General features: G+C 41.8%; 1 protein-coding gene across 3 annotated transcripts in view; it reads right to left on the bottom strand.

The window, feature by feature from the left end:
- ABCC4 (ATP binding cassette subfamily C member 4) overlaps nt 1–25,685 on the bottom strand; it is a 259,297-nt gene that overhangs the window by 195,773 nt on the left and 37,839 nt on the right. The window contains exons 1-2 of one of the 3 annotated variants that reach the window (XM_019486949.2): nt 21,814–22,202; nt 2,116–2,226 (exon numbers count right to left, since the gene is read on the bottom strand). In XM_019486949.2, the coding sequence (XP_019342494.1) occupies nt 2,116–2,226; nt 21,814–21,887 (185 nt within the window). In that variant the 5' untranslated portion in view covers nt 21,888–22,202. Of the gene's footprint in view, nt 1–2,115; nt 2,227–21,813; nt 22,203–25,685 lie in introns of those variants that run through there. The other 2 variants (XM_014597004.3, XM_019486948.2) reach the window with 2 other exon arrangements.

Here is a 25,685-nt window from a genome sequence, read left to right as displayed (position 1 = left end):
ATAAAAAAAGCAACTTCTTTCCATGGGCAGCACCAGTGCACAGAGCAGCGTCAGCAGCGTAGCCAGCCTCCAGCTGCAGCAGTGGGTATTTTGGACCCCCACTCCTTCCTCTGCCAAAAGGTGGCACCTGTGGCTGCTGCCTCAGTCCCTCCCCTACAGTTACTCCCCTGCAAAAGAGAGCAGTTATTAAAAGAGCAATCAGAAAGAGTTTGTCCTCCTCCATAATGAAAGGCCTGAATCGCTTTAAGGCACATCAGTGGATATTCACTTTGATCATAATGAAGACATTCATTATACTCATAAAGTTACATTCTGCTATGCTAATAGTCTTGGAATTTGGCAATAATCTCCTGCTGGAAAGATGTTAAATGCTGAATTCCAAAGGGATTATTGCCTTCTCTTCTTCTTCAGCTGTGGCTAACTCAGCCAGAAAAAGGTAGTTAGCTGTGTTAGTCTGAAGTCAGTCAGAAAGCAGGCTAGATATGCACCTTTACAGACCAACTAAACAAGATCTGTATATAAAGCACAGGATTTTGTGAACCCAACTGGCCTTAGGTTCATGAAAGTCTGTGCTTGATATAAAGATCTTATTTAGTTAATTTATAAAGGTGCATATCTACCCTGACTCAGTCAGAACAAGACAGTGAAAGATCCTTCTACTCCTTTCTCCTCCACAGAGAAGCCCCTGCTCCCAATCCTGTAGTGAAGATCAGACCTTTCATAACCCCCTCATATAAAGTGCAGGAGGTTAAGTGACTACGCTGACATTCTTATGGCACAAAATAGAACTTTTCTAGCAGCCTACTCCAATTTGATTGAAAAAACTGCCTGTATCAGATTAGTTTTTGATAAAAACCTATTAGAAATTTTCAAGGCACATTTTTTTAATCGACAGATCTTCAGGAGACCCAAGAGAGAAAAACAAAAAAAAAAATAAACACACCTTGCCAAATTGATTCTCATTAAAAGCTGTATTGCTATAGTAAAGCCCAACTCTTAGGCCCAAGATTGCAAAAAATACCAGGAAGAATGCAACTTTTGAACAGACACAAAAATAATATTTGTATTGCTGTACTATACCAGTGCAAAAATTCCTGGTAAAGACAAGCGTTTAAGGCTAAGTACAGACAGCCACAAAGCTTGAGGCTGAATCAATTCAATCTTCACAGGTTGGTCTAAGCTACATAGATTGAACTGATAAGCAAGTGAACAGATATTCACTTGCCCTCAATGGCCCAGGCCAAATAGCAGGATGCACTAGAGCACACCTCCCTGCTCCATTAGAACAGACAGCTTGGGCCAAAGCTAGCCTGCCCACCCACCCTGCAAGGCGTGGAGGGGGTGGGGGGGGCACTGGGGGAGAGATACACGGCATCCTGGGATGCTGGGGGACTGAGTTAAACTTGAACCTGGAGGGGATCTGGGACAGAAGTTCAATAAACTGATTTAACCTAAATCACTTAAGTCTAATACTACATCCATCCAGATTCATCTTATACTGGTTTCAGCCATTTTGCAAGCAGTTTACATATACTGAACTTCTGCTGTATTACAGATTTGAACCAGTTTCTTATCACTACAGATAAAACCAGTCTATCTGTAATTTCTGTTCCTAGCCTATAGGTTTAGCCCATCTAACCTCTCCACCAGTGCCCCACCCTATTAAGGTTATAGAGCTGCCAATGCTAATTCAGGGGTAGTGGGATTGAGCAGAAAAGGCAAAACATAAAGACATGTCCACATCTTTGCACCAAGACAGTAGATAAGTAATATTATATAGCTTTACTACAGCATAGGAAATCCTTTGCTCTATTAAGGAATGACAGAGGAGAAAATGTCTTCAATTCTAAGAATTTCACAGGGTGCCATTCAAATGAAGTGTAGTTGATATAAATACGAGTCCTTTCATAGGTTCTCATTAACAAAAAGTTGATGCTTGCATAGAAAATAAGTGCTTCAAGGACAAGGAAAACAAAACAGAGCCATCACTAGCAAGATAGCTGAGAAGGCCTTCCAGATTGCTTGGTAGACTATTTTCATGCCAAAACCTTAATGCAGCATCGCTCTTCACAGATGAAGATGCAGTATACCAGAATATTGATTTTTTTCCCTTACCATTGCAACTCCTCTCCAAGCCTTTCTGACGAATCTTCAGGCAGCACTTTGTACATATCATCTTCTTCAAGCTTCCGTTTATGACCAGCAATAAATAAAGGATTCAGCCACCTGTTCAAATATAGACTATTATATTCAAATAGAGACTATTACATTCAAATCAATAGAACAGGAAATAAGTTTACTCATATATTTGGTAGATCACTACACTATAATTTTCTCTCATCGATGGCGAGGGGGTGGGGGGGAAACAACCCCTCACAGTCTTTAATCTATTTACTCTCCCAGAACATCAGAGGTACAAAGTTACCCAGATTTACAGATGGAGGCACAAAGAGATTAAGGGCACTTATTAGTGAGCTAGAATGTCCAAACACTCTGCCATTTAACGCAATCCTGACAGAAATGCACAGACTTCCATACAACACACGGGCTCCTCAAAAAACAGCCAAGTTAGGAGCTGTCCAAACCACCCATTGCTGTAAAAAGGGGCCGAAACAGGATTTGAACCAGCATCTCCTGCATACCAAGGGAGTGCCCTAGACTATTACTAATTCCAGAGCAGATGCTTCATTCTCTACTAAGGAGGATGTTTCACTCTGTATAACTAGTTATTTACTGGGCTAGCTTCAGCTCTAACTTCAGCTAAGCCACTTACCTGAGAGGTGGGATCAACACCTTGGACCCAGATCTAGACATATAAAAAAACAAACAAACAGCATCTCCATGAGGAGAAACCAAGAAAAACACTTCCCAGAATAACCACCACCCTGGCTATCAAGTCACTTATCTGGAATGTGTGAGTCTAAAGTTCAATTTTCTGGGCTGAACTGGGTAAAAAGGGAATGCAACCCAGATCTGCCACAACCTAAATGAACACTGTAACGACCAAACTATCCGCTATATAAAAATACTGCATGACCTAGGGATGCTCCAGACACATCTAGTACCTTGCTGATATGGCATTCAAGGGAGCACTTACTTCAAACCCTGCTTTGGAGCCTCCAGGGCTTCAGTTTTCTTTGGCAGGGGGAGGCATCACCTTTTACACGGCTTTGCACATGTTCACTAGCTAAAACTCTGAAACCTAGATCAGAAGTGGCAGGCCAGAATGGTCCAGCTCAGATTCAAGGAAAGCTGGTGCTAGGGCCCAGTAACCGTCAATATCACCTTTTCTCCTTGCTGCCTAGCTGGGGCACAACACAGGAAAGTGAAGAACCCTCTGTCAAAAGCCACTGAAGTCCCAGCTCTGCAGGCCAGATATAATGGCTCCATGGAGCAAATATAGCCCATGGGCCATAGATAGCCAACCGCCAACCCACAGACCCAAATACTTGCAATGCTACCATCAAATAGTGCTTTCAGTTGTATCAAAATGGAGGTGTTGGGCACCTAAAGAGACAAATTGATATCGAAATACCTAAGAATCTGTCCAAAGGGGATGTCCACCCAAACATGTTATTTGGGTGTGACCTTTCAGTGTTTAGCTACTCAGTGGGTGCATTGCCACAAGATGCTGACTGTGCAGTAGCTGAAAAATACTGTGCAGTAATGCATCACAGCATGGACAGTGCTTATATGCTACTGCACAGTATTATTAGGCTACTGCACACTAGCGTCACCTAAAAGATGTTCTCTGGTGCTATGGCACATTAACTGCAGTTATTGCACATTTCTTTAGTACTTGCTAATACAAGTACTAAATAAATGCACTGTAATGACTGTGTATACTTGTCCAGTGGTGACTACATACATGCATGCTCCCAGCCTACAATAATTGGAAGGACCTTGCCCCAAACTCCCCATGAAAGCAGACACAACAAATGCATGAGAGCACAGAATTAAGGTACAGCCATAAATCTAGCTTTACTGCATTTCCAGTGCTCAGTACTACAACCTAAATAACTCTTTAAAAAGTTAACAGGCTTCAAGTGTCCAGAAGTAAATTGGAGCACATGTGAAAGAGACATTACATTTTCTATATGTTTTAATTGGTTCATATGAGACCTCTGAAAACAGATTTTATTATGCTACAAAATCAGCTCTTTGCAAAGGTTTCTCACATTCCCCTTGACACTATTTTTTAGATTTATGGATATGCAATCATGGGACTTACTTAAAAAAGACTATAGACAGTAGCATGACCTATATCAACACAGTAAGCACTTAAAAAAGGAGTTTTCAAAGGACTGTTGCCTGATTTGAGATGAGCAAGCAAGTTAGTACCTCTGTTTTGTGACTAATTTTAGGAGCATTGTTTTGAAGCAAGAGTGTGATTTTGATCTACTGTTTCAGCTTGACCTAAGGAGTTGACCTAGTTTGTGTAGATATGAAAGCCAGCTAACTAACATTTTCAGTAGCAAAGAGTTTAAACTGATACTTGTGGCCAGGGATCCTGGTTTTCTCTAATAAAAAAAAAAACCAACAATTTTCAGATTTAAAAAAGTAACCCCAATCTACACTTTTCTGTGATTTAAAATGAAACACCATTCTATATATTAGTGGTGTTTCATTTTAAATCACAGAAAAATGTGGATTGGGGTTGCTTTCTTAAATATGAAAATGGGGTTGTTGTTTTTTTAATCAGAGAAAATTAGGACCCCTGATTATGACATACCATAGTATTGTTTATAAAGGCCAACGATCGTAACTTCTTTCAACCTTTCTATTGAAACCATGCTCTTCTAGACTTCTAAAAATAGGCTCCTCATGCTCTTGACTACCCTAGCAGTCCTAAACACTTGTTTATCTTTCTTGGGCACAGATGACCAGAGTTACACCTAATATTCCATCTGAGGTCTCACCAGCACTGTGGCAGTATCATTATTATTTGTTTCTCTCTAATGGAAACAACAAATAAGATGACTCGTCATCCCACAATCATATCTTTTTCATGCTATATAACAAGGATGTCAAAATCCTCTATCCTGCAGTGCCAGATGAGGGAGCCAATCTGCAGGCTGCATTGGACCTACAGAGTGATCTCATAAACCAAATCCAGCACACAGGGACAGTCCAGTGCAGGCACTGCCTGTAGTACATGCCCTGGGCCAGCCCGTGTGCTACTCACAATGCACCTGCAGGCTCCAGCCCCATGCACCACATACAGCATGCATTAGCCCCTTTTGGGGGGCATAAGCTAAGCAAGGCACTGGGCCAGTTCTCTCACATGGCACACTCCAGGTAGCATGCTGTACATGGTACCCTTGCCAGACTGTCCCTGCATGCTGGATCTAGCACAGGTCCAATCTGGCCAGTCTGGAAGAGCCACTGTATGCAGCATACGGTCCAGACTGGCCCTGCATGCCATGTGCAGCGTTTGTGCCAGCTTCAGACCCCATGCCACATACAGCCTGTGCCAGATGATCTGCACACTGCATACAATGCTGGATGTCAGGGTCAGAGCTAGGATTTGCTGCATTCAGCACCCTATTCCATGACCCATAGGTAGCACTGTAGGCCAGATGATAGGGCTTCAGAGGCCATATCTTTGGCACCCTTGTTGTATAACATTGGCTGCTCATAGTCACAGCATCATGAGTTAGTGCAACTTGGTCCTTCTCACATTCTGAAGGATAAGTTCCCACCTTATGAAATAAGTTACTTATTGGTTCAAATCCCCCAAGTGCAAAACCTTGGGCTTTATACAATTGAAATTCATCCTATTTCAAATACTCTTTTCCTCAAAGTCACCCAGTTCTTTCACTGAGGCATGCTGATCTTCTTCTGCATCACTGATGCCTCCTAACTTTGTTTCATCAGGAAGTTATATCAGTATATTCCCATATTTTTAGCTAAGGTCCTTAATGAAAATATACTGGAAACAAGATTGGCACCAACCTGAACACCCTACTAAGCAACTCCCCCTTCATCCTGATCCGTCTCCTTGCAACATCACCACCACTGTCTCACCTTCATCCACGTATTGACCCATTTCCTGGTTCCTCCACTAATCCTCATCCTCTCCAGCTGCATTAATAAAAATCAGTGCTCCCAAGGAAAGTTAGCAGGCTAGTCTGACATGATCTACCTTTAGTAATTCTCGGGCAAGGGACTGGACTAGACTATCTCTGGAGGTGCCTTCCAGCCCTACTTCTCTATGATTCTGTCCTCGTTTCCTCTTTAGTAAAGAAACATTTGTTGTATTTTAAATGTCCATTAAAAGCCTATGGGCTTTTGACATCTCTTACTTTAACCCCACATTTTTTTACTTCAAAGAAAGTTTTCTTTACTATCAGTCCTTTTTTCTAATTCTTTCTTCTCTGATATCCTTCATCCACATAGATCTGAAGAACCTTCCTTGGGACACACATTCCAGATTGTTCTAGCATATTTGACTTAATGAAATTCCAGTCCTACTCCACATTCAAGACCCCAGACTCCTCCATCCCACTGACCTCATTAACTAGTTCTTTACAGCTGCTGACAGCTAGGGATGTCAATATTTGCCCTTTGAAATGAAGAACACAGACCTACTTTTTGTACATTCTTCCATTTAAATTGCTATTTCCTGTGGCCGGCACTTAGATAACATCCTCGTTACTTACCAACACTGTACTTAGAATAAGCATCACCTCTGGTTGACGATATTACATAAAGATATGCATTGACCCTAACATTACTAAGAGCATTTATTCCAAATCTTGTGTCCCATAAACACTATACAGAATTATGTTATTTGTAACATTAGTAAATCAGAGATTAATTTAGGTAGTATATACAATAAGCAACAGGGATCTTTAGAGGGTAAATCCAAGAGGAACAAAACAGACAGGAAAATCCCCTTTGGTTTTACATTCTGTGGAACAAGGCTCTCTCACCTCTACTAAAAACTCATGCAACATGTGGGCCCAGGGTAAGGGCTGGTTCAAGACGTCTGGACTACAGGCAGCATCACAAGCTGGATAATTGAGCTCTGCAGGTCAGATATGGCCCACAGGCTGTATCGTTGACACCCCTAAATTAGGCTATGCTTAATAATAACATACCATAATAAGGCTTAATGTTTAAGTACATACTTAATGTAAAGTGTAGGGTGAACAATAGTTCAAGGGAACAAGTATTGGGTGCACTTCAATTACGAATCAGTTTTACCGCATGTAAAATGACAGTAACGATATGCAGTTCAAGACCAACTCCTAGAAATTTGTCATGCTTTCATGCTGTTAAGTAAAAATATTCCATGTAAAACAACTTTAAAACTCCTAATAATTTATTTTTAGAGGCTCTCTAGTTCACAATACCTCCTCTGTCTTTATCTAGTTCTGCAGTTAAGCTCTTCCAGCAAAAACAGCCTGTATTTTACATTTTCCAGTGTACTGAGTGTGTTGCCAGCATTTAAATACTAATAAGCAAATTCAGATCTTGAAGAGAGACAGAATTCTAGAAAAGGCTTCATCAAACTTGTGTATTTGAGGTCCTGCTTTGATTCTTGTGTCAATCTTGGTTAAAATTTCACCACATTCCCAAAGTCCAATAATTTACTGAGGATTATGAGTTTTGTTCTCATGGTTCACAGATTCCTTAATATGAATATAACCAAAACTAAAAAACTTTCTGAAAACCAAACTGCTTATCACTAGGAACAAGCTCAAGGCACATATATAAATGAATCTTCTAGGATAAAACAGGAGTATGTGCCTTTAAACATCTACCAGAAGTTAAATATTCATGGTATCCTAGACACTATAAAGAATTTAGATACCAGTGATCTCTATCTCTCTAAAAATGAATCTTTAAGACCTGTTGCTTCAAAAGATTTAAGAAGCTAAATATCTGTTAAGGCAGTAAATCTAAGATGTTCCAGTTTGTCCTAGTAAATGCTTAACCCTTGAGATAAGACAGGTTTTTTTAGATTATTAAGCAAATTTATAGACCAAAAAAGATTCAGTCAGAGCATTTTCCTTTCTAATGGAACTAAGTCCTTTGGAAGGCATGGCTTGAGACACCTAAAGACTGAAGTCCTCTTTCTGTTCAAAACACTAGTTCAATAGAGCAAAACAGCTGTACATGCTTCCCTTTCCCCTTGATTCATCTTGAACTTAAGCCTGGAGGCATCACTTTGAGAGGCTAAAGAGATTTCAGCTATTATTCTAAAAAACTTTCATTTATTTAATATGAAAATCTATGGAGATGCCAAATGCAACACTAGATTGTACAGCATGAACTCTAGCACCCAAGTAATTATTAACATATTTTTTTCATATAGGCTACTGTAATCCATTTGCAAAATGTCTGGTTTGGTTGGGGGGGTTTTGTTTTGTTTTGGGGTTTTTGGGGGGGGGTTTTGTTTGTTTTGTTTCTTTAAAATGAAATTATGATCTTTCCTATTCAGTTTTACACAGCTGCCCACATGAAGGCATACTTAAAATGAAAGGAGGCTGTAAAAATATTTTTTAAAATAAAGAAAAAAAAGGGGGGGGAAGGGATAGCCTGGCTAAATAACATCCCCTCCATCACAGCCACCAAGTTTACAGCCCAAAGGACTTCTTCATTTCCCAGATTTGACAAGTACCTGTCTTGTCCAGATTCATATCGAGAGCTACTAATCAGTTCAGAAAAATAACAAAAGGGATCCAGGTTATGAACAAGATGAAAGAGGCTGTCCAGTATGTATCACTTTAAAAAATGCTGACACGCTGAAAAGATTATCAGAAAGTCTCACAGAAACAGAGGGAGTATGCTATAAGCAGTAAAGGCTCGTCCCTTCAATTTAGAGATAGGGAATAAGTCAAACTGACATGAGCTATGGATAGACAGGTAATACTAGGGTAAGGGAATTTATGTGCAGGACTCATTTGATGCTTTGGTCCTGTGCGCTTTCTATATTTGGATGAAAAATTAAATACTGCTTGGAATTTACTAGTCTTCCAGTTTTTTTATACATCAGCCAAGTAGCACCTCACCCAAATGCATCTTAAAAAAATCTGGATACTTGTGCAATCCCTTTCAAAATGTATTACAAACTAAACTGTTATACATCAAAATGGGAGTACTATCAGACAAGACCTTAAGCATCCTGTCCTAGCTGAAAATGTCTCCCTTTCCCTACCTAGGTGAATAATTAATCAAGGACATCATTCTGAAAAGAGTCCAAGACTTAATCCATGTCAATGCCAAAGTACTAATGTCACTTGGGTTCAAGGTACCTCTCACTCACAAGTCTGGCACAAGCTCCTGGGATACTCAATTACAAAACAGCAATGGAAAAACTGTTCCACCTCAAAGACAGCATCCAGCAACTTTGGAAAGAGAAGAGGGCTAGTTGGTGTCACATTAGGGCCAGCTAGTTTCACAGGAGACTGCTACAAATCTGGACTTGATGGACACCACAGCAGTCACTGTACTCCAATGTCACACACGATGGATCCTAAGATACCAATATTAACAAGACAAAGATTTCCAGTATCACATACAATTGATGCTCTGTAGCTTTCTAGCTTCATAACCATGGAAAGATATTTGATTTCTACCAGCTCTAATCATAGTAATTACAGCAACCACAGAAGTAAAAATTCAATGTGATAGAATGGGAAATAACCTCTGAAGTTCCTGTTTAGGCCCTGAATCTCCTCTCATTGATTCTAGAGGACTTGATCTTGAACACACATGGGTGAAATACATACCAACTTAAATGAGAGCTGCCTTCAGGTGAGAGTAAGAATGGGACAGTTGACCTTGTCTTATCCTTTCTTGCTGTGGTCTAATACAGAAGCATGTTAGGCCCCTCCTATCTTGAAGATATATTTTGAATCAAGACAGTCTATGTTCTCTATGTAGCAGAGTAAGAATCACATCTCCTAAAAACCAGGAAGTCTTCTTAGTCATGTTTGCTAGCGTCTTAAGTTATTTCTCTCCTGGATGAAAAGAAAACATTTACTGACAGACAAACTAGAGTGCCAGCAGACCACATGAACAATTCATCCATCCAAAGATGGCAAATCAGTATGCCACTCTGATGCTGAATATATTGCAATAACTGACATTTTACAAAATGAAAACATCTTCAAAGAAGTTCATAACGTTTTTGAAAACTGCTTGAAGGCCTTCTTACAGGCATACCTCACCTGCAGAACTCATTACCAGGGATCCTGGTTTGGTCTGATAAAAAAAATCCCAATTTTTAGTTTTAAAAAGCAACTCAAAATCCACATTTTTGCATGATTAGAATGAAACACACAAATACGTATATCTACATATTAGTGGTGTTTCATTTTCACCATGGAAAAATATGGATTTTAGGTTCCTTTAAGCAAAAATTGGGTTTTTTTTTTAAATGAGAGAAAACCAGAATCCCTGCTCATTACCACAAATTTCAGAATCCCAGAGCTTCACTACATTCAACTGTTAAAAAAAAGAAAAGTCCAAAAATTCTCATTGCCTGAGATTAACCTGGCTAGGCTGAACCAGTTTGTAACTGCACATACATCCCAGACATGCAGGCATATGCCTGTAGTGGCTCAGGCTAGAAGCTGGGCAGTGCTAGAGCAGCCCTCTCTTCTCTTCCCTTCCCTTCCACAGAACTGAGCAGGGGGGCAGAACCCAGCAGGATGCTCGGATTAGCCCAGCAGGGAATTGATAACAGTTTATCGCCCCAGTGAATAAACAGAGGGACATTACCAGCTGCCTGTTGATTCTGCCTGTTGATTCAGCAGGGATTGTATCCAGCATGTGGTCTGCTACCTAATACACAGACACCTCCTCAGCAAGGCGGAGGGGAGTGGGGAAATCCTGCTTAGCAGAGAGTGGCAAGTGGGAGGAGGGGAGCAGCCCACAGTCTGTGCTGGAGCTGCAGCCAGGAAACAGAGGGGAGGGGCTAGCCCTATTGTGGAGCAGAGAGCCCTGCCCAACCCAGAGAGCATGCCGGGATGCTGGGGGTGTCAGGTTTACCTTAAACCAGCAAGAGGTCTGGGACAGACAATGCATACATCGGTTTAAGTCAAATCAGTTAAGTCTGATACTACATTCAACCAGGTTTATCTCAACCTGGTTTCAGCCATTTTCACACTGGTTTGTGTGTACTGAAAGTCTGTTCTGTTCTCTTACAGGTTTAAACCAGTTTCTGATCACTTAAACTGGTTTATGTGTAATGTCTGTCCCTAGCCCTAAAGCGCTGAGTGGTCTCATTTCTCACAGATGGCCTCATGCAACCAGTGAATCCCATGCTGCCCTGTCAATTTTGCAGTGTATAATTGCTCTAAGAAGGCTTCTGATGCTCAAAGCAGGTAGGGAAGAACAGCAGACCAGAAGGGCTCAAGTGCAAATTAAAATTTAGGAATTATCTGTTGCAAGCAGATTGTATTTCACTAAAACCCCAGAGACTGTCACATCCCCCACCCCCAACACCCTCCACTTAGCCTCATGTGACCTGGGAGAAGGAACAGGAAGTGTTCTTGCACCAGTTCTGTAACAGTTACTAACCAAGCCTCCTCAGCTTGCATTCTTGAATTATAGTTTTCATTTGTAAAAAAAATGTTATATGCTTGAAACTACCAACTGCCTGAAATGACCCTGAAAAATGCAACTTTTTCTCATTTGTTTCAAAGTAGGCTATTAAATATGTTAATCTAGGGAAAGATATAAAATGATTACTTAAAAAAAATCAGGATGCATATGGCACAAAAGTTGGTGTGGTAGAAAACAGGAAAGGGACAAAAGGAAAAGAGGCTCCACTCCCACAAAGAGTTTCACCAGACTCTTCCCTACTAAAACCATGGACTGGGGACTTGGTCATTTGAACAATTATCATAAATACTTGTATTTCAAAATTGTTTAAGGCTCAAATGCATTAAAAAATAATAATTTCCATCTCTGCCATCCAGACAGATAATGCTACATTCCAAACAATACTCACACCCACTTAAATTTGTATGGGGAACCCTTCTTTAGCTGTTCCCAACTGAACTGAGCCTCTAAACCTCAAAAATGCTTATTTGTGACAGTAAATACTAAGATATCATAGGTACTTGCCCTAGAACTTGTTTTTCCTTCTACAAGCCTGACAAATTCTGGGCAAAATAATGGAGAAACTGACATGGGGTTTAAGTGATCAAGAAATGAAAGGACAGGAATATAATGCCAGTCAACATGATTTCAGGGAAAACAGATGTTATTAAATAAGCCCCATCTTTTTTTGTTATTGGAAATTTTGTTGATAAAATGTATTAGATATAAATGACTACCCACAATACTAGATCAAACACTTTAAAAAGTATCACAAGACATCAGCAATTTAATGATTAATCATTTAAACCAGGGCTGTCCAACCTGCAGCCCGCTCGTGAGAGGTTAATTTGCTACCCCTGAGCTCCCACATGGCCACCGCTCCCCACATCATTCCAGCTACAACAGCTGGAGTATCCACGCCCCTTCTCCCTTCTCTGACTTCCTTTTTTGCCCCCACCCCTGGAGATGGGGTGAGATGGGGTGTCATGGCACAGTCTGTGGGGCCTGGGAACCTGCAACCCAGAGCAACCACATGGCACAATGCAGCATAAGGGGCAGTTCAACATTGGAAACTCATGTGACCCAGGGGAACCCTGGTGTACTCCTGTGCAGCTCCCACTGGTGCAACATGCCCCTGCTAAGAAGTTGGACAGTTATGATTTAAAACATGAAAGAGATACCTAACTGAAAATCTCTAAAATGGGTTGTCAATCAGAAATCATCATCACGGGGACAAATATCAGGCCTCATTACAAGGGATCCTAGTCTGCTCTGATAAAAAAAAAAATCCCCAATTTTTGGATTAAAAAAAAGTAACCCAAAATCTGCCTTTTTCCCTGATGAAAATGAAACACCACTAATATAAAGAAATATGTGGTGTTTCATTTTAAAATCAGGGAAAATGTGGATTTGGGGTTATTTTTAATCCAAAAATTGGGGATTTTTTTTTTAATCAGGGAAAACCAGGATCCCTGATTATAAAACAATCAATTAGTAAATACATAACAGACGAAGCAGTGATTGTTTGCGATCAAAAAAATCAAGCCAAGCCAATTTGATTCCCTTCTTTGACACAGTAACTACTGTAGCTTGGTGGATGAAGGACATTCAATAAATATGAAAACCTCAATCTTAGTAAGGCTTTTGATACAATCCCATACAACCTTCTTATTAAAAAAAAACCTGGAGAAATACAGGCCAGATAGAATTGCTGTTAAGTAAAGACATAACTGGCTAAATAAACAAGCAAAGAATAAATATGCCTTCATTGATGTCAGAATGGCAGGAAATTTCAAGTGGTTTTTCAAAGAACTGCCTGAGTACAGGGCTGTTTACCATTTTTATTAATTGTTTAGATGCAGAAACAAAGCTCTCCCTGATCATGCTGGTGTGCAACATAAAACTGGGAACTGTTTGCAAAAGCTTCACAAGGTAGGATTAGAATTCAAAGTGATCTTGATAAACTAGAGATCTGGGCACCAGAAAACAAAATGAAATTCAACAAAGACATATATAAGGTGCTACATGTTGGGAAGAAAAACAAATGTACTAATGCAGGATAGGGCATTGATAGCAAGAATATAGCAATTTTGGACTGCATTAACATAAGTACTGTGTGTATGATAGGGGAGATGACAGAACCTCTCTATTTGATACTGGTAAGGCCTCAGCGGGAGTGCTGTGAATGGTTCTGGAAGTATTTTAAGGATATAGAGATACCAGAAAGAATCCAGAAACAAGTGATAAAGATGATAAAGGGGTTGGAAGGCAAGGCATATGAAAAGAGGTTGAAAGAACTAGACATGTTTAGGTAGGAGAAAAGATGTTAACAGGAGGACATAATAGCAAGTTTGAAATATCTTAAATGTGCCAAAATGAAGAATAACAGCTTTTCCTTGCTGCGGTGGGCAAATCACAAGGCAATGAGTCTAAACAGCAAAAAGGCAGATTTAGCCTACGTACAGGCACTACTTTTCTCACAATAGAAACCACAAGCCTACAGACATTAATCAAGTTTCTCCTGCGGCAAAAAATGCTTCCTGAAGAAGAAAGATTTCCCTCTTTCCTTTAAGAAATGTTCCCTGTGCTTTACCCAGAAGAAAGCAGCAGCCACTGCCTTCTACCTCTTTCCCAAACCAGGCAAAGCCCAGCTTGGGAAAGGGGCTGAAGACTTCTGCCCCATTGCTACCTCTACTCACCCCCAGAAACCAGGAGCAGAGCAGAGGAGATCCCAGTGTGGGAAAGGCATGGGGAGTCTTTCTCTACTGCTCCACTTGCCCTGGGGATTAACTCTCAGGGAAAACTAAAAACTGTAGGAAAAAGGAAAAGGCTATTCTGTAATCTCAATAGATGTTTCCAAGAAGAGATTGGATAAAGCATTTCTATGGAGTGAAAAAACCCTCATTTGTTCAGGGGTTTGACCAGATGGACCTTGTATACCCTCCTGACCCTATGATTCTATAAAACCTCAAGTAGTATTCATCCATAATCTGATCTAAAGTAGCCATAAAAATCACTGCTGATAAGTGTGTGGTTGACAGATTGGCATATGCACAAAGAGTAGTGTGGCCAGCTTGCTGAGCTGATCCCATTCAAACACAAAGTGAGGTTACACATCTAGGAGCAAGAAACACAGGCCATCCCTACACTGTGGGGGAATAATTCTGAAAATGATGAATGACAAAAGGAGGGCAAGTAGCTGAATGTGAACTAGTCTAAAGCAAAACTTGGACATATGAAGAGCGGAATGGTGATTAACAGGGATCCTGGTTTTCTCTGATAAAAAAATTCCCCAATTTTCAGATTGAAAAAAGTAACCCCAAATCCACATTTTTCCATGATTAAAATCAAACAATACTAATATACATATATACATATACACACACACACACACACACACACACACATAAAATTCATTCACATTTTATACATATATATAGTGGTGTTTCATTTTAATCATGGAAAAATGTGGATTTGGAGTTACTTTTTTCAATTTGAAAATTGGGGATTATTTTTTTAAATTAGAGAAAACCAGGATCCCTGGTGATTAAGAAGGCAGTTTTACTTCTGCATAAGACAGTGTAGACACCAACAGTTGATTTTAAAGGGGTGTTGAAAAACAGAAAGACAGTACGAAGAGACAAAAGAAAGCCTTCCAGTGAGAATGAATGATCTCAGTCTGTTTAGCTAAGAGAAAAAATTGAGAAAATGACTTCGTTACAGCGTGTGTAATTGCCTTCACGAGGGCTTCTTTATCTAGTAAAGAAAGGCATAACCAGAACCAATGGCTAGAAGCCAAAGCCAGACACTCAAATTAGAAATCTGTCATTAAATTTTAACGCTGAGGGAAATCAGCCACTAGAACAAACTGCCAAGAATAGTGGTGGATTTCTTTCTTGATATCTTAAAATAAACACTGGTTTTTTCGAAGACATGCTTTAACCAAGCACCAAAGGATCAACACGGTAGGAACAGTTTTTATTATTTATATGGTCCCTTCTGGCCTTTACACTCCTGGTGGGGCTATACACACTACTGTCCTTATTTACTCAAAAGTAAATGACTACACAAGGTGCATGATGACAATCAGATCCCACATGCAGGAGTTCACCAGGGATACCCCGGCCCAGATGGACTGGAGGGGGAGATAGGGGACAAGAGGTCCAAGGGCAGTTCTCCTCCCACTATGGTGTGCATCGGACTATTGAAAAGGATTATCAAAGCACAGAAGTGAGTAGTGACTCACTGTCTATACATTTCCATGGTAGGCCAAGAGCAGCATCATTAGATAAAGTATGCTATCACAAGTTGAATATGTTATCTATCATAAAATTCACCTTCCAGTAAATTTAAACTCAGCAAGTCACAATGGGAATTACTATATTGCCTTTCTTCAGTGGATGATCTAGTAAGGTACCTATCCAAGGGGCCTTGGATAGATGGGATAGCCCATTTTTCAACGTTGCAATGAGATGAGTAGAAAGACACTTAGAAGGACTGTTCTCTTTTTTTTCTTTCTGTAAATAATCTTCTGATGTTCTGAACAAAAAGTTCCATTTTCCTTGACAGGGTGTTCTAGCTAACATAACCAGTGGTTTTCTCAATGGTCACAATAAATAACAACAGGATTTTTTTTAAATACTGTATAGTACACATCTTGCAGAAGTGAACTTCTTATCTTGAATATAGATAACATGAAAAGTCAATTTTAATAGGTTTAACTGCACAGCTGAAATATCCCTTTGACAATTCAATCAGTGTTCCGATAAGCTACATAATATATAGCACACAGTAATATATTTTCTAAATTTTGAGGAAATGTCTTCAATAAGAAAAAAGGGTTTTTACCTTATGTAAAAAGCTCAAGTTAAGAATGTACTTTGTTCCCTACTTAAGGCAAGGCATAAGAAATGCTGATCTGAAGGGCAAAACATTAAACTGATTTAACACTAACTTAGTTTTGAAGAGAACAATAAACTCAGTTGTCCTACAATTAAAGACAACCCAGACACTGGTTTCAATCTATCAGAGCCCTCATGTTAAGATGAGCAAGCAACATGCACTCATGCAGTGAGAGTAAGGAAGCCAAATAAATATACCTCTATAACAGAATATTATACCCTTACCCAGGGCCATCCCTAGGGGAGAGTGAATCAGGGCAACCATCCCGGGCCCCGCACTTTGGGGGGCCCCGCAGAGACGGGCGGAGCGGCCGCAGCAACTCCATGCTGCCACTGGCTTCACATCCAGATGCTCAGCACTCCCCCACCCCTTGCCACTGAATCCGCCACCGGCTTCCTCACATCCAGTGCAAGCCCCTGCTTAAAGGCCATCCCCAAACAGATCATTGAACCAAGGCTTTGTCAAGCCAAGTCTTAAAAACCTGCAAGGGTGGAGATTCCACAATCTCTCTGTGTAACCTGTTCCAGTGCTTTACTGCCCTCCTGATAAGAAAGTTCTTCCTAATATCTAACCCAAGGGTAGGCAACCCTCGGGATGCATGCCAGAGCATGGCAAGCAAAATCATTTTACTTGGCATGCGTGCCTCAGGCCAGACGGTGGGAGAGCCACAAGGGACCTGATCCTTGTTGTGGCAATGCAGCCCCTTCCCCACCATCCACTTTGAGGGATGTGTGTAACCGCCATTGACAAGGAACTGGGCCAGGGCTCCACAGACTCCATGAAGCTGCTTGCAGCCTCCCCACCACCTGCTACGAGCACCATGGGCTCCGTGACAGGCATGCATACCTCAGGGCGGATGGCAGGGAAGGGGCCAGGGCTGCGCTGCCACAACAAAGATAGGGCCCTTCGCAGCTACCCTGCCATCCATCCCCAGCATGCTGACCCCTGATCTAACCTAAACTTCCCTTGCTGCAGCTTCAGACCATTGCTTCTTGTTCTGTCACCTGCCACCACTGAGAACAGTCCAGCTCCATCCTCTTTTGAACCCCCCTTCAGGTAGCTGAAGGCTGCAATTAAATCCCTTCTCAGTCTTCTCTTGTCTGGACTAAAAAAGCCCAGCTCCCTCAGCCTCTCCTCAAAAGTTATGTGCCCCAGCTCCCTAACCATTTTCACTGCCCTCTGCTGGACTCTCTCTAATTTGTCCACATCCTTTCTGTAGATGGGGACCCAAAATTGGACACAGTACTCCAGATGTGGCCTCACCAATGCCAAATAGGGGGGGAATATGAGACTCTGACAATTGGTTGCATAAGGGTCAGAACATACCAGTAGTACCTGGAAACCTGGAATGCCAGGAAGCACAGAAACTACTTTTGGACTTTGTTAATCCTATCTTAGAATAAATCATTCCAGTGAAAGCTACTAATAAACAAGACTTTTACTGTTGTTCTGATCTTCATAACTGACATGAATAAAGTCTGGTTTTACGGTAACATCTGTGTAGACAAAATATCAGATGATTTACATTATACGAAGGACTTCATTCTGCAACAACGATCAAATATAATCGAGACACTGCTCTTTCCCAAGGATGCATCACTAAAACATTTCTTTAGTTCCCAAGCACATATTTTCAAATTCACAACCCCCCCACATGAATGAAATAAAATAGTTCTGAGGCTTTAAATAATAGAGAATGTATATTCAATACAAATGCCTAGTGAAAATGTGATTAAATGTTATTCACTGTGCAAGACCAAGTTTCTGTGGGACAACATACACGTAGTTTTAAAGAACTCTATTCACCTGCAGCTCTTCCCATCAGTTTCTCTCCTTACACTCCATTTCTAATGATTTCCATTGAAAGCCCCTCAGTCTGTGTAAAACAACTGGTACAATGCAGTCAGTGCTGTTCATATGACCTATGGAGAACTTCTGAAGCTTGCACATTCACGCATCTTGCAGAAATGCTGTAAAATTCTAGAAACGAACTTTAACTTGCAGACTAGATTCATCTGTGAAACATATTTAACCTTTTATTGGCATTCTTACATAAACACGGTGTTTGTAACTTCTAGTAAGTAACCCTAAACGCTCATTTTAAACTAACAAGCCATAATAAACTTTTCACTGAAGAAACAGTCAGGTTTTTTTAAGATACAAAAAAAAATAAAAATTTAGGAAAAACAAACAAAAAAGATTTATCACCAGGGAACCTGGTTCTCTCTCATAAAAAAAATCCCCAATTTTTTAATTAAAAAAAGTAACCCAAAATCCACATTTTCCATGATTAAAATGTAACTCGATATATATATATATATATATATATATATATATAAAATAAGAGATGTTAAAAGGTCAAGACTAGAAAAGTTTTAAGACATTAAGACTCTGGAGGAGAAAGTTTTACTAGGCACAATATATAAGGAAATGTTTTTAGTTCGTTGGGAAAAAAAAATTTCATATTAATGTATATGAATGAATATGAATCCTTTGAAGTACAAACATTATAGCGTTGTACTACTATATAAAAACTAATTAAAAGCGATTAAAAATGGCCATGAACTCACCTGCCTTGCAATACATACGGGAGGACCCCCTGAACCCCCTTGATTTCACTGGGATTCTTTAGCTGCACATGAATAGCTTATCTATCAATCCACACCACACTGCATCCTCAAGACTAGGATTCTCAAGTTTTAAGTGAGCACTTTAAAAATGACTATTTTTTATAGTCAGGTTAAAAATGATTGAATTCCTTCCCCTCCACAGCAGCATGTGCAGAGGATTGAGAAAAGTCTCTACATCCACAGCAAAAGGAACCCGTGACTTTTCAACATTCTCCACCTGCCTGAAAGAACAAGTGAGGCTACTACTCATCATAAGGTCCACAGTACTGGGACATCAAGGGTTTACAAAGGAAAATGAGAGCAACCAAGGAATAACTATGCAAATGTTGCATACTTCTTAATGCAGAGCGTAGGAATTCCCTAGAGGGGTGCCATTCCTGACAGGACTCACTACAAAACACAACAGTTGGCACATTTCTCTGCTTCCTCTCTCTTCTTCTCTGTGCACTGTAGTTCTGGTATCTGAGATACATGCTTTACTTTCTTTGGATTAATTCACAAACTTATAATTTTTTTCCCCCTAAGAATAATGATTAAGAACTGAGCTGTTAAAAAAAAAAAAAAATCACACTTCTTAAAGTACTCATTCAACACGGCCTTTAGGCTTTCCATATTCCCCAGCTCTAACAAAATAGTGTATTAGTGGTGTTGCAAACACTAGCTTTATTTTTGTAATACAGGTCAGCAATGAAATCCACTTTACAGCTGTATGCATATAGTGTAACCACTCAGGGAGAGCTGAAAATGCAAAACACCAACAAGGTCAGTCCTGCAAACAGGTGCACACAAGCTACAGAGAGCTTAGCACTTGCTCTAATGTGCTGGGCAGCTGGCCCATATGGTCTCATTTCAGTGGAGCAGAAACAGCCCAGGAAGGGGCTAGAGAGAAAGGCAGGATAGATTTGCACCTCACAGACTAACCAAAATAGAGGTGGTCTGATTAGTCTATAAGGTGCAGATCTACCCTGCCTTCTATTTAACTTCAGACTAACACAGCTAACAACACCTCTGTGCTAAAGGGCTAGAGAGGGCAAGGAAAAAGAGTGTGCTGCAGTCTCTTCCATCCAAGGAAAACCTAAAAAAATCCTGGCTTTAGCATCTTGAGACGCAAACACAGCAGCCTGGTGAGCGCCCAGCAGAGGGAACTCTACCAGGGCTATCTGGGATGTTTTGTTTTTGTACCTCCTAAAACTTAGGACCTCTGAACACATACCCTAAATAAGGGAAAATCTGCTTGGTCACTTGCTTTTTGTCTTTCTGGAGGAAGGGATGGTCCCTCTCCACCTTCCAGAAAGGATTCTTGCACCTACTCAGATCTGGTTGTACTGTCAAGATGGTTAATTCAAACACCATCTGGGTTTCCAAAGTGTTCAAACAAAGAGGTTTCTGGCATGCTGCCCAGCCCCTGCAAAGTCTTCACACTGCATATCTGGCCAAGGGACGAATAAAGCTGGGATCCAGATGCACAGAGTGGGAGAAGACAAGTGGGTGGGATCCTCTTCACCTCCCTCTCCAAAAAGTCTAGGGAAAACAAGAAGCAAACTCTCTCCCTGCTGTGGGCAACCACTGTAGAAAGCAGGGATGAGCCATGGGTGATGCCACCTCTGTACAGAGCATGGAGTTTTAGCCCTGTTAATCTGAAGTCAAGTGGACAGCAGAGTAGATTTGCACCTTATAGACTAACCAAAGGTTAGCAAAGCATCTGCTTTCTCTTTAACTGGATAAATATGTGCTGTGTTATACGTGATGACGTACCACACTATATGCCCAGCTCCCTTTTCAAAATCCTAGATCTGTCTATGCAGAGTAGATCTACAGCTATATCACCAGAGCAATATCTACCTTAAAGCAGATCTATAGCTATAGAGCGACAGACAGAGCGAGTGATAAAGTGAGCACTACAATATGACAGTGAGCTACAGTGATATAGTGATAGATATAATTGATAGAGTGAATGATAGTTATAGTTATAGAGCAAACGATACAATATGATAGAGAGTGAGTGACAGAGCAAGACAGTGATATAGTGATTGAGTGACGGAACAAGTGATAGAGTAAGTGATACAATATGATTGAGAGCAAAAGAGGAGTAGACAGTGATACAATGATAGAGCAACACAGTGAGAGAGCAATACAATAGAGCAACAGAGCGAGTGACAGTAACAGTAATAGAGCAACTAATACGAGATGATAGTAAGAGCGAGCGATAAACCAAGACAGTGATATGGTGATAGATACGAGTGACAGAGCAAGCGATACGATGTGATAAAGAGAGAGTGAGCAATAGACAGTGATACGGTGACAGAGACAAGTGATAGAGCAAATGATAGCAATAGACCAAGCGATACAATATGAGTGAGCGGGAGCAAGACAGTGATAAGGTGATAGATACGAGTGACAGAGCAAGCAAGGCGATGTGATAAAGAGCGAGCGAGCAATAGGGCACCACAGTGACAGAGTGAGTGATGGTAACGGTGACAGATGCAGCAGGAGAGTGATAGAAAGAAACAGCTCTGGAGGGATAGGACAGAGCGAGTGCGAATGAGAGAGATGCCAGATACGGCAGAGGCACGGCTGGACACACGGGTGCGGGCAGAGGGAGAGCGCGCCCGACCACAGGCTTTCCCGACCTGAAGCTCCCTCCAGCCGCGGCTGCGAGAGGAGGCGCAGGGAGAGGCCGAGGAGGAGGAGAGGAGCCCGGCTCCCCGCGGGCCGCACTCACCAGAAGAAGAGCCGCGAGCAGAGGTTGGCGCCCTGCAGCGGGTTGGGGTTCTCCGCGCGGGGCAGCGCCTCCATGCCGCCGCCAGCCCCGGGGCACGGGCACTGGCACGGGCACCCGCCGCTTCCGGGGCCGCCCCGGGCCCTGCCTCTGCGGCACAGAGCGGCGGCGGGAACCGGGAGCCGGGCCGGGCCGGGCCGGGGCGGAGCCGCCCCAGAGGAGAGGGCTGCCCGGACCCGCTCCCGCTCCCTGCCTTCAAAGCCTGGCGCGGAAACAGCCCAGGTGCGGGTGCCCTGCTCCCCTCCAAAGTCCCTTCCTTCACGGCCCTGAGCGACAGGCTCCGGCGCGGCCCTGCCCCTGCCCGGCAGGGAAAGAGCAGGTTGCAGCCCACCTCAGAGCGCCCAAACCCTTCTTGAATGGCATGTAGGGACACAGCTACACGCACACACCGCGCATGTCGACACGTGCATTTACCGGGCTTTTATGGAGAGGGTTGGGTTTAGACCCGCAGGCATTACAGCGCAGTAAGTTTGTGTCTGGATGGACTTGGGTACACAAATAGGGATACTGTGCAGTAAGGCATCTATGTCCTTAGACCAACACGGCTACAACCTAAACCCCTGTCACTGTGCAGGAAACACTCAGGTGGGAATTTGCTACCTGCCTCATGCAGGTAGCAAATTTCCACCCAAATCGGTGCATGTCACTAGAGTTACTGCACAGTGTGCGGACTGCGCAGTGATTTTTGGCCACTGAGAGGTAACTTAAGTTACTGCCAAGTAACGGTGCATGTGGAGACATGCTCATTTAGACACATGCTCACACACTTAAACATACGCTCAAACACACACGGCCCACTCTCACTGGAATCTAGCACTCGCTGAAAACAGGCAAATCATGGTTACCCCGAGATCAAATGTGGCCAACCTTTTATTCAGGGGTGGATCTAGGATTTCCCAAAGAGAGGTGTGGGGGTGACTGTACCCCTACCTCCCTGCTTCCTTCCCCACCCGTGCAAACAGACTGTCCTCAACAGCCCGCAGGGACTTTAGGTCTCTAAAGCAGGTGACAAGTCCCACCTCCTTTCCCTTCCCTCCCCATTCCACAGCTGCCATTGTTGCTTTCCCAGATGTTTTGGGGGCTGGGAGAGCACCAGAGCTGTTCCTCCTCACCCAGCCAGGCTGGCCTCATCTGGGGAGGGGACAGGGGCAACACCAGGGTGGGAGAGTAGTTCCTCTCTCTGTCCTCCATCCCCTGGGAGCAGGCAGACTGAAGGGGATTCCCCTCAACCCATCCCCACTGCTGCCGTCCCCAGCTGAGATCAGCCCACATGCAGCCTGGCTACACCAGACAGGAGCGGCTCTGGTGCTTCCCCCACCCCTGGGACAGTGAGAAAGCAGAGAAAGTGGGGAAAAGCAGGGGAGGAAGGTTTTCACTTCTTTTTAAAGAGTTAAAAAGTCCCCCAAAGCTCCCCTGGTACAGTGCAATCCAAAAGAGGGGGTATAACTACCCCATTACAGCTTCTCTGGATATGCGCGTGCAGTTTTTAATACAAAAGTTAAAGCTGGGACTCAGTGGCAACATGGAGGGGGTGCATGAGGGTGCACATCCACCCCCTGAGAGCGCTTATGCACCCCCTGCCAGCCAGCGTTCCCCACTTAAGCAATGGACGGGGGGCAGGTGGGAGCGCTGGTGCTCCCCCTGAAAGCGCTGGCTGGGGAGTAGGGGCACCAGGAGAAGCGTCGTTGGCACTTCTGGGTCAGTGTGATCAGCTGCAGGGGGACCCATCTGACTCAGAAGGCACCGGTCGCTCATGCCAGAACTTCAGAAAAAACCTGTAGAAGGTCTTTATACCACTCAGAGGGGGGAAAAAAATTTTAAAAGAGTGAAAAGACATTAAGGTGGAGATCTTAATATAAGCACCATTACCTTCCTGGGATAAAATAGTAAAGTTGGGCTGCCTGTGAATTAGGATTCTTTCTTTGGATAAGGCAGCAAAATTAAGTCTATAATCCTTGGTTAATTTTAGTCATACCGTAATGACTGCTTTGTTGTTATAACACAGAGAGAATTTTTTTTTCCCCCAAGGACATTGGCTTTGGAGAAAAGAATAAATAATTTACTTCCTGGATTAGTGTCTTAAGTCCTCTCTCTCTCTGCATTCCACCCCCATTATTATGAATGACACTGATACTGTAAATGATACCAACTAGGGCTCCAGCCTTGTAAACATTTACACACATTTAAGTATTTCCAATAACTTAATTTCCAAAACCAAATGCTCTTAAAAGATAATTGGATGGAGAGAGGAAAGCAAAGCAGAAGGGGAAAAAAACAAAATCATATTAAACAGAAAATATTTTTTTAAAAGCCAGTAGGCTAGATAAATTTGTAGGAGTAGCTGTTACAGAGCTGTCTACCATTGGGAAAATGCCACTACCTGGCAAGAACCCAGAAATAGAACATTGCATCATTATAAAAGGTAATAAAACACAAAACAAGCCATGGAATTTTGTCCTCTGAAAATTTAAGGCTACATACAAAAGAAAATGGGAAAATGAAAAGTGAACAAATTCATAGGAAATAATATAAAGACAGGAGGGACAAAACCACTAGCTTGACACTTGCACTTAGTCATATATGGAGTTCTGTGCTTATTGATACACAGATACATATACACACACACACACACACACACACACACACACAGAGCCATTTCTAGAAAGTACAACTTTATTAATAATTACATACAGCTACCTTGAAAGAACATTAAGGTTGTATGATCAAGCACTCATGATTAGGAAATGCCTAAGAAAAGGCAACACAATTCAACCTCTTATACATATGCATTATGTTACAGCCTTCAATTACATTTAAAAAAAACAACACAAACAGATTTCCTTTCTCATTTGGTGTACAGGAAAACTGGTCATCACTGAATGGGCAGCTGTTCAATATTCATTTTATCCTCATTTCTCAATATATGGCAATATGCCTTATTTACTGCTCTATTCATACCTTGGTCTGAATATAGAATTACTAACTTCCCTGTGAGCATTTCTGTGTATTTATCACTACTGTACCCAGTGCTTTACAAACATTTTTCACCCTACATCTCCCAATAGTGTGGTATGACCTCCAATTTCTGGATGGGAAACTGAAGCAAAGCGTTATTAAAATCATTGGAAGGGACCTCAAAAATCATCTAGTCCAACTGCCTGCACAGATGCAAGCTGTCTATTCCTAAACTATCCCTAACAAATGCTTATCTGGCCTATTCTTTAAAAATTAAAAAAAAAAACTTCCAATGAAGGAGATGTAAATTAAAAATTTCCAAAGAAATAAAAAATGTCTACTCAGTTAGGTACATCTAGAACCTACTTTTCCAGGATATTCAACACAATGATGCATTTTCAAAGTGCAACTCCCATTGAAATCTGTTGAAGCTATGAGCATTCAGAACTTCTGCAAATCAGCTCCCAGGGGCCCAAGATGAGTATTAGGAAATGGGGGGGGTGTCACAAAATGAGTAACCAGGAACAAAAATTTGGTTTAAGTGATTTGCCTAGCATTACATAGCAACTGTCTGGCAAAGGAAGCATAGAAAGCAGTTTAGAGTGGTTGAAAGCTTTCCAAGGGAACAATTGTCCATAGGAAAATGATGATTTGATGGAATCAAAAGATTCCGATGAACATGTTTCTGTCAAAGCTTTTGTTCAAAACAAGACAGAAAAGCAGACAGGCAAGTAGGCTGCTGGGCTTACCAGCCAACTGACTTGCCTGGTTTCCTTTCATACTATAGGCAAAAACAGTCTGGTAGTCTACTGGCTTACAACCCACCTGTTCAGTTTGTGTCCAATTTGTTATCCCGTTTT

Source organism: Alligator mississippiensis, chromosome 1 (genome assembly GCF_030867095.1).
Source record: "Alligator mississippiensis isolate rAllMis1 chromosome 1, rAllMis1, whole genome shotgun sequence".
Lineage (NCBI taxonomy): Eukaryota > Metazoa > Chordata > Crocodylia > Alligatoridae > Alligator > Alligator mississippiensis.
The sequence above is the reverse complement of the archived record's forward strand: the minus strand, read 5'-3'. Positions and strand labels throughout refer to the sequence as shown.